At 48.4% G+C, this 15,500-nt stretch overlaps 1 protein-coding gene across 1 annotated transcript; it reads right to left on the bottom strand.

Annotated features, from left to right (window-relative positions):
• Positions 1 to 3,679: 3,679 nt before the first annotated feature.
• Sox17 (SRY-box transcription factor 17) lies at positions 3,680 to 6,767 on the bottom strand. Its single transcript, XM_048359096.1, has 2 exons — positions 6,274 to 6,767; positions 3,680 to 5,726 (listed from the first exon to the last, which is right to left on the bottom strand). The coding sequence occupies exons 1-2, from the start codon at positions 6,581 to 6,583 to the stop codon at positions 4,810 to 4,812; spliced, it is 1,227 nt and encodes a 408-aa protein (XP_048215053.1). The 5' UTR covers positions 6,584 to 6,767; the 3' UTR covers positions 3,680 to 4,809.
• Positions 6,768 to 15,500: the final 8,733 nt, after the last annotated feature.

Below are 15,500 nucleotides of genomic sequence, written 5' to 3'. Positions count from 1 at the left end.
ATCAAAGCAGAATATGGAGAGAAAGGAAGGTTTGAACTTCTTTGATGGGGTGAGTATGGGGTGGAATATTACACACAAAATAAAATGGGACATGTACAAATATCGGGACGAACTGATACACCCACCGGCTCATAGCACTCTGCTTGGTTTGCTCCAAACTCCTTTTGCTTGGATATGTTCTTCTTAGCATCAGCACAAACTTAAAGGCAAAATGCTAGGATATCTTTTGCAATGTGGTTCAGACTAAAGTTCTAGTTCTCTCTCTCTCTCTCTCTCTCTCTCTCTCTCTCTCTCTCTCTCTCTCTCTCTCTCTCTCTCTTTCTGTCCTCCTTCCCTCTCTCCCCCCCCCTCTCTCTTGGTTGGGGCAAGGAGCATGAACTCAGGGCCTGGGCACAGTCCCTGAGCTTTTCTGCTCAAGGCTAGCATGCTACCACTTTGAGGCACCACTTCTGGCTTCCTCACGGTTAATTGGAGATAAGAGTCTCAAGGACTTTCCTGCCTGGGCTGGCTTTGAACCACCATCCTTTGGTCTTACACTGATGAGTAGCTAGGATTACAGGTGTGAGTCACCAGTGCCCTGGCTGTACTTCTCTTTTGAGATAAGAATCATTAATGAAATAGTTACCTACCTCTTAGCCACTTTTATAAGCAATAAGAAATTTACTTGTGACCCTAATCTATTATAGAGGTAATTCAGATTCCTCTAGGGAGAAATGATACTCTCTTCCTATTATTCTCAATGGTGGGAAGATTTGTTCCTAAGTATTTGTATTTGTTTCCAAGGAAAACAGTAACAACTAAGAAAAATGTGATGTGTTTTAAAATCACTAGCTAGGGGCTGGTGGCATAGTCAGTGGCAGAGAGCTTGCCAATAACAGGCAACCCAGGGCGTCACTAGCCAGTAGACCTGGACCCCTTCACCTGTGTCCATGCAGAAAGAAGAGTCAAAGCTCTGTTCTGCCATGGCTATCCAGCTAGGCGGATTTTACAGAAGGTTTCACCCATTGTCCACCTGAAAATCATAAAGGTGTCTCGGATGGGAACCAAGTTTTTCCCTTGACTGTGCTCCAGGGCTCACATTCCAGTACTTTTGAAGAAGAAAGGGGTTCAGAATGGTTACTAAGCACCCCTAAACTTAGAGGTTGATAATAATCATCCCCTCTACCTTTCTTATTTTAAATCTCTCCCAATTGTGGACTGCCCCAGAACTTCTGGCTTTCATGGGGAGGAGGGTTGTCTTAGTTTACTGTCTTGATGAAGTTGGGTATCAAACCTGTTTCTTTGAATACTAGCCAAGCACTCTATCTCTGAAGGACACCCCCCCACACACACACCCCATGCCCTTTTGGGTGTTTTTTACTCTGGTGTCTCTTATAATCCAATCAGAGGATGGCTAGTGGGAGTGAGCTAGAGGAGAAACTGAGCATTTTCCCTTCCTTTCCACCTTCCTATGGCCTCGAACATTGGTAAACAGACTTTTAGTTGCTTAGGGCTTTCTGGGCACAAGAAATAAAACTCGCAAAGCCTTCCTACAAGTTGGTCCAGTAGCTAGCGCAATACCAGTTCTTTTGTCTTCTGTTGGATTAGAGTAGCAAATTTAACCCAGGTTAAACATGGAAGAGGACTTTACAGGGATATAAATGCCAAGTACAGTTTGCTAGGACCAATCTTAAGAGACTACCTACCACCTCCATTAAAAGACATATCTTCATTGTGACCAAACATTATGATGGAGGCATCTATTCCCCATCATGCTTGAACTCTGTGTAACAAGAATATGGGGGGGGGGGGGAATATGAGGGTGTGACTCAAAGTCGGCCCTGGTAGGAAAGTTCATGAGACTCGATCTTCATTTAACCAGCAAAAAGCCAGAAATGGAGCTGTGCTTCAAATGACAGAGCTCCAAACTTGAGTGAAAAATCTGAGGGACAGCATCCAGGTCCTGGATTCCAGCCCCAATACTAGCAAAAAGAAAAAGGAAAGAAGAAAGGGAGGAAGGAAGGGAGGGAGGGAGGGAGGGAGGGAGGGAGGGAGGGAGGGAGGAAGGAAGGAAGGAAGGAAGGAAGGAAGGAAGGAAGGAAGGAAGGAAGGAAAGAAAGAAAGAAGGAAGGAAGGAAGGAAAAGGAAGATGGGAGAACTCAATATAGGGAAGTGTTACTTGGCATTTTCAAACACAGGTCATTTCTCACAACAAATCATCCTCAGGTTTCCAAATCTGGGTTTAGATTACTCGTGGTTGGTTTTAAGTGGTGGGGTGTGTGTGTGTGTATGTCATGAATTACCTGAAAGTATATCTGAAACACAAAGTGGACATGTGTGTGTTTATTCCTGTAGAAAGGCTTCCTCTATTATCTTCAGATGAACCTAAATATGCAAGATATTTAAGGCTATTTAGAACCACAAAGTTGCCCTGGATTCTTACCTCTGATTGACTTCTAATGTGTCTCAGAATTGGCTCAGACCTGTGATCCTAATTATTCAGAAGGTTGACATCTGAGGATCAAGGTTCAAAGCCAGCCAGGACAGAAAAGTCTATGAGACTCTTATCTCCAGTTAACCAGAAGCAGAGCTATGGCTCAAGTGGTAGAAAGCCAGTCTTGAGTGATAAGCTAAGGGAAAGTGCCTTGGCCTTGAGTCCAAGCCCCAGTAACACACACACACACACACACACACACACACACACACACACCCCTCCCAAGGTGAAATGGGGGTTGGGTGGAAGCAATGTATGTTTCCAAATCAAGTTTTTTTTAAGCCAAATATTAAAGAATAAAATACTTGCAGTTACTTCATCTGAGTGCTTGAGGAAATACAAGGAATCTATGTGGTGTCCTTACTGCCAAGAGCTACCTTCAAGAACAAGTAGCTCTCCTCTGAGCAAAGCATCAGAATTCCTTTCGCCACTTAGCTCTTATTTTCCTATCCATACGTGATGAGTATTAAGAATGCAACTTAACAGGATTCATTCACCTAGGTACTCTACCTCTTCTCCCTTCCTCTTTTCCCTGTCTATCTTAATTTTGTTAGCCAACGGTATACCAGAGCCTCCTTGGGAACCTAAAATCTGAACTGGCCACAGGGCCTTGAACCTGAGCCAGCAGCCTCTTTTGCTTATGGCGTCATCTACTGGGAATGCTGGGGACATCTCAGGCATGTTGCTCAGACTGGAAAATGAAGAACCTTTATGGGACCAGAGGAAGAAACAACATAGAAAAGGGTAGAACACTTAAACCTAACTGGATTTGATAACACATGGCAAGTTTTCCAATTCTAAAATCACTAAGGTGGCTTACAATGTTTAGCAAGACTTATTAACCTTTCTACACTGAAGCTTTTCATCCTTCCCACTCATATCCACAAATCCCCACCAAAAATATGCCTATTTTCACTAATCCAGCCAAATATTTCAGCTCAGATCAAACTAAACTCTCACCTGAATATAAATTCTTCCGGCACCCATGGATCTATCCCAGCACAAATACTGTGAAAAGCTTGTAGTAGGGCTGGGAGTGTAATTAAGAGGTAGAGGGCTTCCTGCCATGCAGAAGACTCAACACACACACCGGCCTGCATGTGAATAGAACCTAAGCTTGCAGGCCTTTTCAGCCTCTCTGTGCTGTGCGGAATGGCATTGTGGAAACAACTGGCACAGCAAATACCCAATCGTAATCCATTCAAACTTCAATCTACAGAATGTGTGAAAAATGCCACAGCAGTAACAAGCAGATCTACTTCCGCCTGTGTTACTTGGGCTCTGGATAGTTAGGGCTGTAGCTTTATTCACATTTTAAAGCACAATACGCACAAATCCACCCATATACTCTTCCCACATGTAGCAACTCAGATGTCAGGAAATTAAGTCATTGATTCATGTACCTATAGCAAAAAACAAGGGCTGAATTTAAAGGCTAGTGTTGACTAGTAGTTGAAATACAATGTTTATTTTGATTAGTTCCCAGCCATACTACATAACTGAGGATTAAAGGCCAGTTGTGCAAGTTGTATTGAGTGAGGGATAAGGATTCGTGATGAATATAGACCACAAAAAAGTGTGTGTGGGGGGCAAAGCCTCTATAGGCAAATCTCAAAATTGACAATTAGACAATGAAGCTATTTGGAAATCTGCTCTTAAAAGCAGAATGTAGAATGTTTACAGTATTGATATTGACCACTACTTTAAAAAACTGAGCAGGCTCATTATAGGAAGTTCTCCCCCCCCCCCCCCCCTGCCAGCAAGAACAATTTCCAGCACCTACAGGTTATAATGTGCTTTTTTAGGGCCTTCTTGGAGGAATTTAGCTGCATTATGGTAAGACAAGATATTTTCACTTAAGTGTGTGTTTCTAGTGGTACTGGTTCTTAACATGGATTTAAAACATAGGTTTCTTCTAAGACTGGTTTGACAAGAGACATTGCTAGGATGAAGAACTAAAACCCAATACTTCAGATTTTTATTTTTTTTTTTTTAAAAAAAGATTAAACACGAGCACACTTGGTGCAAAATTTTGATCAAATAAATTTCCAACGGATGGAGCAACTGTTTTAAGACAACATTCACAAACGGTTACTTTTGAGATCAGAAATGGGGTGTGTGTGGATAGTGGATGAATCAATTTTAAACAAACACCCCACAACACCCTCCCCCCAAATTTTCAAGTGGCAGACAAAATAAATTACCATAAATTATATGCCAAGACAACCTAAAAAAAAAAAAACCAAAACTAAAAACAAAACCGAAGCACACGGCTAAGGATTTCCTTAGTTCTTCCAGGAAGTGTGCCACCCTGAGCCCCTGGGCGGCCGGAGCTGTCAAACGTCGGGGTAGTTGCAGTAGTACACGGCGGAGCTGGCGTCGGACACCACGGAGGAGATGGCCCCGTGGCTGTCGGGGAGGCTCACCCCACAGTCATGCCCCTGGTAGGGGAGACCCATCTCGGGCTTGCACACGAAGTGCAGATACTGTTCGAATTCCGTGCGATCCACCTCCCCGAGGAGCTCGGCGGGGTGGCTGGGGTCCGTGCCGTCGCGGCCTGGCAGCGCCTCGGGAGGCGGGGACGGCTGCCCCGGGCCGGCCGCGGGGCTCTGCGCGGGCTGCGCGTGGAAGCCGCGTCCGCCGCCCGCCGCCGCCGAGCCCATCGCGCCGTAGTACATGTGCAGGGCGCCAGGGGGCGCCAGGAGGCCCGGCATCGAGGGGCCCGCGGGCTCGGGGCCCAGTCGCGGGTGCATGTGGCCGGCGGGCGGCTCCGCGGGCATGGCGTAGTCCGAGACCTGCGGGTAGCTGTAGGTGGCAGGCGCTGGGCAGTCTCCGGGCATCGGGGCGGCGAAGAAGGCTGGGTCGGGGTCCACGCCGTCCAGGGGCGACGTGTCCGGCGTGGGCAGCGGGTAGCCGTCCAGCGGGGGCGCGCCCAGGCCCTGGCAGTCGCGGTAGTGGCCACCCACGTGCGGGGCCAGCATCGGCGGGCCCGCGGGGAAGCCCTGCTCCGGGAAGGGCAGGCCCAAGCCTTCCATCGCCACGCGGCCGCCGTCGGGGCCCAGCGCCGCGGCCTGCGGCTCGGCGAGGCCGTGCAGGAAGCCTCCCTCCACCCGCTTCAGCCGTTTCACCTGCTTGCGCCGCCGGGGTCGGTACTTGTAGTTGGGGTGGTCCTGCATGTGCTGCACGCGCAGCCGCTCGGCCTCCTCCACGAACGGCCGCTTCTCCGCCAGCGTCAGCGCCTTCCACGACTTGCCTGCGCGCCGGGCGGGACGGGGCGGAGGGCGCCGGGGTTACCGCGCTGCGCTCGCCCTCCCCGGCGCGATCTAGCCCGCCTCCGACCCAACCCGGAATGGCACAGCCCGAGGGGGAGCGGGCCGAATGGGAAGGGAGGCCTGGAACCCCTTCTCGGGTCCCATCTAGGGCACCCCACCCTGCTTTAGCTCTCCTGACTCTCTGGGCTCCGAAAAACTGACAGTTTCCCCCTGCGCTGGGACAGGATCGGGGACGGGCCGACCCCACACCACCGGGGTGCTATGAATACCGCCCCGTGTGGCCGCGCGGACCGGCCGGGAAGCCGCCCTCCACCCCGCGCCCAGCCACTCAGCCTCCCGGGCCACCCGGGTCATTAGAAAGGCGATGGCTGATCAAGGCCGAAAGTTTGGAGAGCCAGGCGGGAAGAGAAGAGCCCGGCTAAAACACATCCCCAGTATCGGGCGCCAGGCCCCCCAAGAGCACCCACGCACCCAAGGACGTGCCCTCCGACCCGCGCCCGCGCGCCTCGGCCCCCGCCCGGGACTCACCTAGCATCTTGCTCAGCTCCGCATTGTGCAGGTCCGGGTTCTGCTGTGCCAGCCGCTTGCGCTCGTCCTTAGCCCACACCATGAAGGCGTTCATCGGCCGCCGGATGCGGGACTCGCCCTTGGCCCGTCCCGAGGCCCCAGACGGCGCCCCGCTACTGGCCGCCGCCTCTCCGCCCTTCACCTTCACATCCCCGAGGGGGCTCAGAGACTCGGCCCAGGGGCAAGGGCCCAGCCCCGCCATCACCGGGGGCAGCGCGCTCCGGGCTTGGCTCTGGTCGTCACTGGCGTACCCCGCATCCGGGCTGCTCATGGCGCTCCAGCCCTGCCCCGCGCCCCGTTACCCTTAGCCAGACGGGGCCGCCTCCCCCGGGGGAGGGGGGGGTGAGAGCGAGCCAGGAGATGCCCGGAGAACTACTCGGGCGTCCCGACCCGAGCCCTCCTCCAGCGAGCCCAGCCAGTCCCAGCCCACGACCTAGCCAGCACCCCCTGGCGACCCAGTGACACTGCGGGCGTCCCCCCGTTTGCGGGGCCTTTTCTGCTCAGATGTGGCCAATGGAGCGATGGGGGCGGGCCGGGCGGGAGTCTTCGGCCTCCGCCCAGACGGTGGTCGGAGTCCCAAGTCCCAGTTCCACCCCACGCCCTCCCCTTTCCCTTCCCCCAGCTCTGCGTCCAGGGCTACACCTGCCCCCGGAAAAGGTGGCTGGAGCCGGGCTCTGCCGCCCAGCCCTCTCCAGCCCAGCGCGGAGCACTGCTTTAAAAAAAAAAAAATCAAAACAAAACTGTCCAGTTTTGCTAACTGTCCCATCAGGTAGAGAGAGGTACTAACCCAAAGCAGCTCGCGTTAATCGTTCTAAACATCCTTTGGATTCACTTTTAAATCTCATCTCCAGAATACAAGCTCTGGTTCAGTGCTGGGTAACTCAGCTGCCTTCCAAGTAACTGAAAAGGTGTCTTCTTCAAATGTATCTTCTTTAAGGTAGAAGATATTGCTGATAAGAAACGAACAAATCTCTCCCAAGGCCTCACCCTGCTTACATTATGTTCAGGGTAAATTCTAACTTTTTGAAACCACAGTAAACTCAGGAAGATGTCCTGACTTCCAATGTTTCCTTCAAGAACTGGGATTTTTATTCACAAAAAACCATACCTTGAAAATGTGTATATGAAATTGTGTAGTATATATGCATATAAAATGTTATGTATGTATAAACACACACAGTTTCTCATGTCTTTTCAGTACAAGGGGCAAGACTTGGTTCTGACTTATGGGAAAGATTTGCACAGACCCTTGTCCCCGTCCCAAAAGTAAACTGTAAAATGAGCAATAATGTTAGTCTCAGTGTCCAAGTTTATTAGTTTAATCCTTTTATGTGGCAAAGTAACTATTTCTCATCATCTGTTAAAGATAGCTACCCTGGCAGATAATTATGGCATTTTTATACATTTCTTTAGACTGCACAGAAAATCTGAGTGACTAGTAAACTTATTTTTAGTAAAGTAGTAAAAACTTTTTCCCTCTGTGAGACTTTTAAACGTGCCCCTGTGTGACAATACAGCATACCATCGAAGGGTTCTCAATGCCCTCCCCTAAACAACCTGGGAGGCAGATGCTTTTATAGTTTACAGGGGAGGAAACTGAGGACAGGAAAGGATCAGGAAGTTGGAGAGATCAAAGTATCAGGAAGGTAAAATTCCCACCCAGCAGTCTGCTTTCAGACCAGGAACTCTTAATCACAAAGCCTGGCTGTTGAGTTTGTGTATTTATGTTTTTTTCAAAGCATCTATCTTTTCAAAGGTAACTAAATCTGTTCATAATTCTGAAGGAAGAATAATCCCAACACATTAATTTCCAGAAAAGACTTTCTTTCTTTCCCCTCTTCTTTTCTTCTTTCTTCTTCTTCATTTTGCTATGAAGATGTAGTGAAAAAGTAGCGCTTACATTGGGGAATCGGAGATGTTAAACACCGAGGTTTTCTTTGTTGTTGTTTTTTAATGTGATATTTCAACAACAGACTTTAATTTTAAAAAAATCAAATCTGCCCTAAAACCATGAAGTTCTTGCCTTCAGTTTTTGATGATGCCCCTTTTCTCCAAAGAACTCCGGCACAGTAGCTGTACTTCAACTCAGCAAGGATCCGTGCCGTGTCGTGGCTATCTTTTCCCCTTTCCCCTTCCCTACCCGTCTTCCTGCAGACACAGTGACAGAGGTTGTGGTTCCCTGGTTTCTAAGATTCAGACAGGAAAAATAAATAAATAAACGTGTTTAAAGACATCAAAGAGAATTTTAATTGGTGATTTAAGGCAAATTTAACTGGTAATATACTTTTCTTTAAAGTTTTCTTTTTTCAGAAAAAAATCGGCTTGAGAATAAAAAATACATTACAAATAGTTATATAAGTAAGGATTTTAAAGTTACAGAGACAGCAATATTACAAATTACTTTCCTACCACCATACTCTTTTTTTTTAAACTTTAGAGATATTTCCTAACAGTTGCAGATATAATAAATGCCTATAAAGAGCTCAACGCAGAATTTTCTTAGTACAAGTATTTTATGAACAAACGGTTTTTAAAAGTCAGGCGAAACTAAACCAGAACACCCATTCCAAAACCAACTTTCTCTGCCTAGATTACTCTATTTGGCCAATTTCTCCAAACAATTGAAACCACAGGAAATATAATCCAGGTGTGGTTCCAGAAAAATCCTATGCACCAATCTACCGACGGTCACCCACTAGTTCTCCAAGCTGGGCTCCTCATGGGAAAAGGCGCCCTTAGGAGCCAAGAAGGTAGAGAAACGGCGGGCGGGGGGGTGGGGGGTGGGGGGGGGTGGGGGGTGTTCTGGAGACGAGCCACTTATCTCTGTCAAGTGAGATTACCGGGAAATCAGGTGAGACTACACACCCCTAGGACGTTACTGGAGCTTCTGATTTTCATCATTTCTCCCTTCTATGTCTTAAAACACATTCTCTGGTCGGGGTGTGTGTGTGTGTGTGTGTGTGTGTGTGTGTGTGTGTGTGTGTGTGTGTGGTGTGTGTGTCTGTCTGAATGAGAGGTGGAGGGGAGAGAGGGAGTGCGTGTGTGTGCGTGAGTGTGCGTGTGTGTGATAACATGGTTTACTCAACACATTTACCGAGAAGGAATTATGTTGCTTTTCCAATACTTGTTTGTGAAAGGCAAGCGCTTCCCTGAGGTCTCGCTTCGTCGGAGCGAGCTCTCGACGGCTATTTGGGGAGGGGGGAGTTGAGGGCCGGCGTGTCGCCGACAGCTCTGCGGACGTGTGGACTCGCTCTTTCAAACGTGGTGCTGGAAGCCGAGCTGAAACTTTTATCAGAGCCGGCCACAAATGCCACATGTAAAGAAGCAAACATCCGGAGTCGCTTCCTGCAAGCCTTGCTTTCCTCAACACTAGAGATTTACTGGGGGAGGGGGGCGGAGGCCCGGGTTTCTGGAATCAGAAGGCTGCCCCCCCTCCCCGCAGCCGGCGGGGTGCCTCGGCCGAGCCCCGCGCGGCCACCTCGGCTCCCTGACCGCGCTCCCCTCTCCCCGTGCCCCGGCGGGGCCGACCCTGCGCGGGAAGGGAAGGAGGCGGCGGCGCGTTGTGCCGGCCACTGCGTGGGGTTTGAGGGCCGCGGGCGCACCGGCGGCCCCGGGGGGAGGTGGGGTGTCTGTGACGCTGGCGTGAAGGGGTCAAAGCCGCGCTGTCTGTTCTCGCCGGGCCTGCCGGCTGGATTTCCGGCAAGGTGTGTTGTCGATGCTCAGAAAGCAGGACCAGGACCAGGCCACCCAAGTCCATCGCGAAGGATCGGTGGGCACCTGGGCAGATCCGGGGTGGCCGTGGGGCTCACGTGCGTGGAGGAGGGGAGTGCGTGCCTCCAGCCCCCCGGGGAAGCTCCGGGGTGGCCCCCCCGAAGCCGACCGGACGATCCCCAAGAGCGAAGAATGGCCACAAGGCCTATGCACGAACGCATCCGTCTCCCGAAGGCGGCCTCCACCACCGAGGGAGGCGCCGCGGGCGGCGGGCGCGGCGCCGCGGGCCGAGGCTCCGCACCTCCGACGCGGGCCGCGCACCGCGACGCCTCGGGTTGGCACCTCGAGCCCCGGCGCCGCCGCGCCGTCGCCGCGCCCCCCTGGATACCTTTCGCGTCTCCGCCCCGGCCTTGGCCCAATCCCCCCCCCCTCCCCCGTGGGTCCCGGATGGAGGTCGAAGGTCACGGGCTGCAGGGGAGGGGCGGGGAGGAAGGATTGGCGGGGAAGATAGCGGTCACCCGCTCCACCTTCGCGGCGCCGCGGCGGGTCCCCGGCCCGGGAGGGTCGAGCGAGCCCGGCCCACCGCAGGCCTCGCCCGCGCGGGTGGAGAGAAAGGGCGGGCGAGGGCCAGGGGACTTTGATCGCTCAGTCGAGCAGGATTCGAACTTTCTCCTCGACCCCCTTTCCCGGAGCACGCACCCCTCCGCAGGGCGCGGTCCCCGCTCCCCGCCACCCCCCTCCCTCCCTCCTACCCCCGCCCCGGAGGCCCGGCGACGACTCCACGACGGTGTCCGCGTTCCCGCTCGGCCCCGCCTGGGGCTTGCGAGGGTGAAGCAGGAAATGCGCTGTTCCCGGCCCACTTCCCAGCCTGGTGACCAGAGTGCGGGGACGGGGCCGCGGCCGCCCTCCCCCACCGCGGGCCCCCGCGAAGGTGTGGGCATCTTCCCGGCCCGGCCAGGCTTCAGCAAGCCCAGGGTCCTGGTAGGGAAGCGGTGTTGAGATGAGACAGTCCAGTTCCTAACGCAGTACTGGTTACACACCCTGGCCTGACACGCGTGCGGGCGGCGGGTGGTTTGTCACGCATGTCTCCACCCTCAGCCCACGAGGAACCAGGGCCTTTTGGATGAAGTCGAGAAGCTCACCAGCTAGTCTCGTCAGTCCTGGGTCCACAGTGAGCAGATAAACGCTCCCACTCCCACTCCCCCGCAAAGGAGTGCAGACACGGCCTCTGCCTCCAAGGAATGTAAATGCAGTATCATTAGCCTTTTCCCCTGATTTATGAACTCCCAACTGGGTGTTCTAAGTCTCTGCTCCTGTAATAATTTGTTCCTGGCATGTGAAAGTGATACTGACACTGACATCAGTAGGTCAAGCGCTTTTATTTATTATTATTTTTTTTTTGTCCTGGTGCAGGTAATCGGTTTCTTTCCATCCTAAAACCTCTGCCAAGTTTCTCTATAGGAACAAGCCAGATTATGCCAGGTGGTTTGTTAGGGCAAGGTGTGATCACGGACATGATCAAAGTTAACTAGGTCGTGAGACAGGCCACTCCTGACAGCACTCATTACCCACTCACCTAGACAACTCTAACCAAACTCATGATCAGATCTTGAGTGGGGACTTGAGTTGGCTTGCAAAGTTCCGAGGCAGGAAGGAAGATGTTAGGGTTCCTTGTTGGATTTCATCGCAGGCGGTTTTCAGTTGATTTCCGTTATGTAGTTTTCCTTCTCTGTCCAGATGTTGGACCTTGCCATCATTGCAGCGTTCTATCTCCAGAACAGATGCCCAAATGGCTGGCCTGGATAGAGTCCTAGAAGCCTGTTCTTTCTCCATGAAGGGGGAGGCGGGGGAGGATGAGCACTGAGCCATCAGCAAAGGTTCTGCTTAGGCTTGTGCTCAGGTGCCTCAAGGGCAATAAATTTTTCCTGTGTTCTTCACTCAGAGCTCAGTCTCTAGACATTGAACACCCAGAATCTCTGTGGAACAACACGTTCAGTTGCTTTTCAGATCCCATTCAACTTGGAATTCCAGTCCAACAATGTACATGGATAATTTCACCTGTGCATATAATACAAAAGCAAATGTCCACCTTTGAGGGAATTTAGGAAGCAAATTAATTCAGAGTGTACAAAGCCTTTTAATGATCTTCCTAGCAGGCCTGCAGGTTACTGGAGGAAATCTATACTTAAGCCTCATTTTTTTTTTATCTGAAAGCAACCTTATTTCATACCTAAATCTGTTAGTATTTTATTAGCATACACCAGTAGTCCAATGAAGTTTCTTTATGATAATTCCACAGATGTGTACAGTGTTCCTTAGATAGGTTCAATCCTATGTTTCTATTACCTTCACCTCCTTTTCCTCCCCATTTTCCCAGTGTTTAGTGGAGTTCATTATATAGACATGTATCTAAGTTTGTATCTATGTAGATAAACATACTTCCATCCCTTTTTTCACCTCCTAGTTACCGCCGACTTTCTCCTCCTTTCTTGCTGTTCTGCCACCCCACAGTTCCTCCTTTACATGCATATCTTGTCATCATTATTATAATAATAATTATTTTGGGTCTAGGTTCCAAATATGAGCAAAAATATGCAATACCTGATATTTTGAGCCTGGCCTATTTGACCCCATTTACTAAGAGACTGAGACCTAGGGGGGATAAATGACTTAAGGTCATCTTGTTAGAGTGAGCCCTGGGACCCAAATCTATTTACCCTTGCTATTCACTATAGCTGTGCATGCCATGCTCCTAGCTATAATGAGAGACCTAGTGAAATTTCTAAGAACTAAACCAGGATAGCAGAAAGCAGGGATGAATTCCATTAAAAATCCTTTCAGCAGGAACTTGCAATGTTGTCACTATGATGATCTTTATAATGAGAGATGCCGTACTGTAAGAATGCATTTTCATTTAGAATATTCATTACATATTCAAAAGTCATACAATCTAAGTCTGAAGTGACAACTCATTAGTTTTGACTATTCTTTCATACAAACACATTCTAATTTAGCTGAGAAATAAGAGAAGAGTTCATAGTTAGATGAAGATAAAGTTCACATACAGGTTAAGGAAACTGAAGCTTTGCCATTGTACGTCACATTCTTTCAGATTGTCCAAGACTTAGTTAATTATTCTGAATTGTTGTGGTCTTATCCATCATCTGCTTAAGCCACCTCAATACCCACTGTAGAGTCTTGTCTTGACCAAATACCCTTATATCTAAATAAAGTAAAACTGCCCATTCTTCTACTAGGGAGAGAAATGGGTGGCCCGTATTAGCAATTCTATTTTACAAACTAGAAAAGTATATAACATGGACCAATTAGGTGATTTGCTTAAGGCTTCCAGTCCTCCTACAAGACAAGACAATAAACTATCCATTTAATCAACATAAATTACCCAGCACTTGCTAAATATGAGGCTTTGCACAGTCTAGAACATTGGTAATTGAACACACACATGACAGTTGAAATGTGTTGGATTGAATTTTACTTCCCCAGCTCAGCAGATGTCTGCTTTTGGAAATGTTGCTGAACCTTTAGTACTTTATCTGTAAACTGGAAGATTAAAGAGGAATGACTTCTGAGAATTTCATGAGGCTAAAAGTTTAATGCTAGATGTTGGTGACTCATGCCTGTAATCCAAGCTACTCAGAAGGCTGAGATCTGAGGACTAAGGTTTGAAAACAGCCTGAGCAGGAGAGTTTATCAGCCACCAAAAAGCTGGAAGTGGAGCTGTGGCTCAAGTGGTAGAGTGCTAGCTGTGAGCAAGAAAAGCTCAGGGATAGCACCCAGGTCCTGAGTTCAAGCTCCAGGACTGACAAAAGAAAGTATTGTCCATAAACTACTTAAAATACTGTTGGGCCCTTAGTAAGTATAACATAGATATTTAAGCAGTAAATCAAAATTTAAATTACTGTATACTCGCATTTGAAAATGTACTGAAAGATGTAAGAGAAACCTTACCTTTTACTGAGGGTAGATGAATTTTGAAACCTGAGCAAATATAATTTCAAGATGTAAATTTCATTTATAATAATAATAATAATAGCATTGTCATAGTTAAAAGTAAAGCTTTGGGGAGCTTTCTACACACTAATGTTAATTTTCTGGTCATATTTGAGTTGGATTTTTTTTTCAGTGCCCATTCTGGGGTTTGAACTCATGGGCTCTGTCCCTGAGCTTTTTTGCTTAAGAGTAGGGCTCTATCACTTGAGCCATTTGCTTCACTTCCAGCTTTATGGTAGTTAATTGGTAATAAGACTCCAATGGACTTTCCTGGCATGGCTGGCTCCAAACCACTATCCTTAGATCTCAGCCTCCTGAGTGTTTAGAATGATAGGCTCACGCCACTGGCACTCACTTTGAATGTGAATGTTTTAATTCTAGTGGTCAAAATAAAATCTTTGTTTGTGCATAACATCCTAATACCTGAAGACTGATAAAAATACATAGAATTGTATATTAAGTATTTAGTATTCTCTTGGAAAAATTTCAAGATACAAAGGAACACCTTGCAAATCTGCTCTTAGCTGGATAGGACTAAATTCTTTTCCTACCTAGGCAGAAATATAGTTGAATTCTGAGAAGTAGGCATATATGTACTTCCAAGGAGGACTAGTCCACAAATGTCCTAACCGCCTGGGCTTTGTATTCTATTGTGAACAGACGCTAAATCTGAGTCTTGATTGCTAGTAGGTAGACTGCAAATCACCGAAACTGCCTTACACTCAAATATTTTTCAAAAAAGGAGGGAAAATGCTTGATCTTTTCTCAACTTTTCCAAGTAAAGAGATGAACAAGTAATCATAAAGAATTTTGCAAAGTAAAATACAGAGTAAAGTTGTGATGGCTTTGTATGTGCGTGTGAGGAGCTGTGGATGTCTGGGGACTCAGATTTCAAGAAGATTCTATGTACATAGGAAAAAAAATAGCACCAGCCCAGGTTCAGGAACACTCACGAGACTCTAATGTCCAATTACCCAGGAAAGGTCAGAAGTGGAGGTGTGGCTCCAGAGGTAGAGCTCCAGAACTGAGTGAAAAAGTAAAGCTAGAACAGAAGGCCCTGAGTTCAAGCCCCAGTACCAGCACATAAAACATACACACACACAAAAACCCAAACTAAGATAGAATGAAAGCTGAATTGTAAAGGATCCTTACTGCTTTGGGTTATAGTAGAAGGCTATTGCAGAACTAGTTTTTTTTAATTTTATTTTAAATTGTTATGTAGAAGCTTTCATCCTTTAGGCAAAAGCAGACTTTATTTCTGTGAATCAAGATGGTGAATTTATTGATTAACATTATATTAGTAAAGCAATTGATTATTTCAGTGGGTGACTTCACACTAGAATTGGAGACAAGATTGACAACTCACTCTTTTTTTATCTTTTCCCCAGTAGAACCTATTTCCCTTAAAACTTACCTGACATGTAAGGAATGTCAGGATTGAGAAGGTCTACATACTCTGCCTTTCA

This window comes from Perognathus longimembris, chromosome 12 (genome assembly GCF_023159225.1).
Source record: "Perognathus longimembris pacificus isolate PPM17 chromosome 12, ASM2315922v1, whole genome shotgun sequence".
Classification (NCBI taxonomy): Eukaryota; Metazoa; Chordata; class Mammalia; order Rodentia; family Heteromyidae; genus Perognathus; species Perognathus longimembris.
The sequence above is the reverse complement of the archived record's forward strand: the minus strand, read 5'-3'. Positions and strand labels throughout refer to the sequence as shown.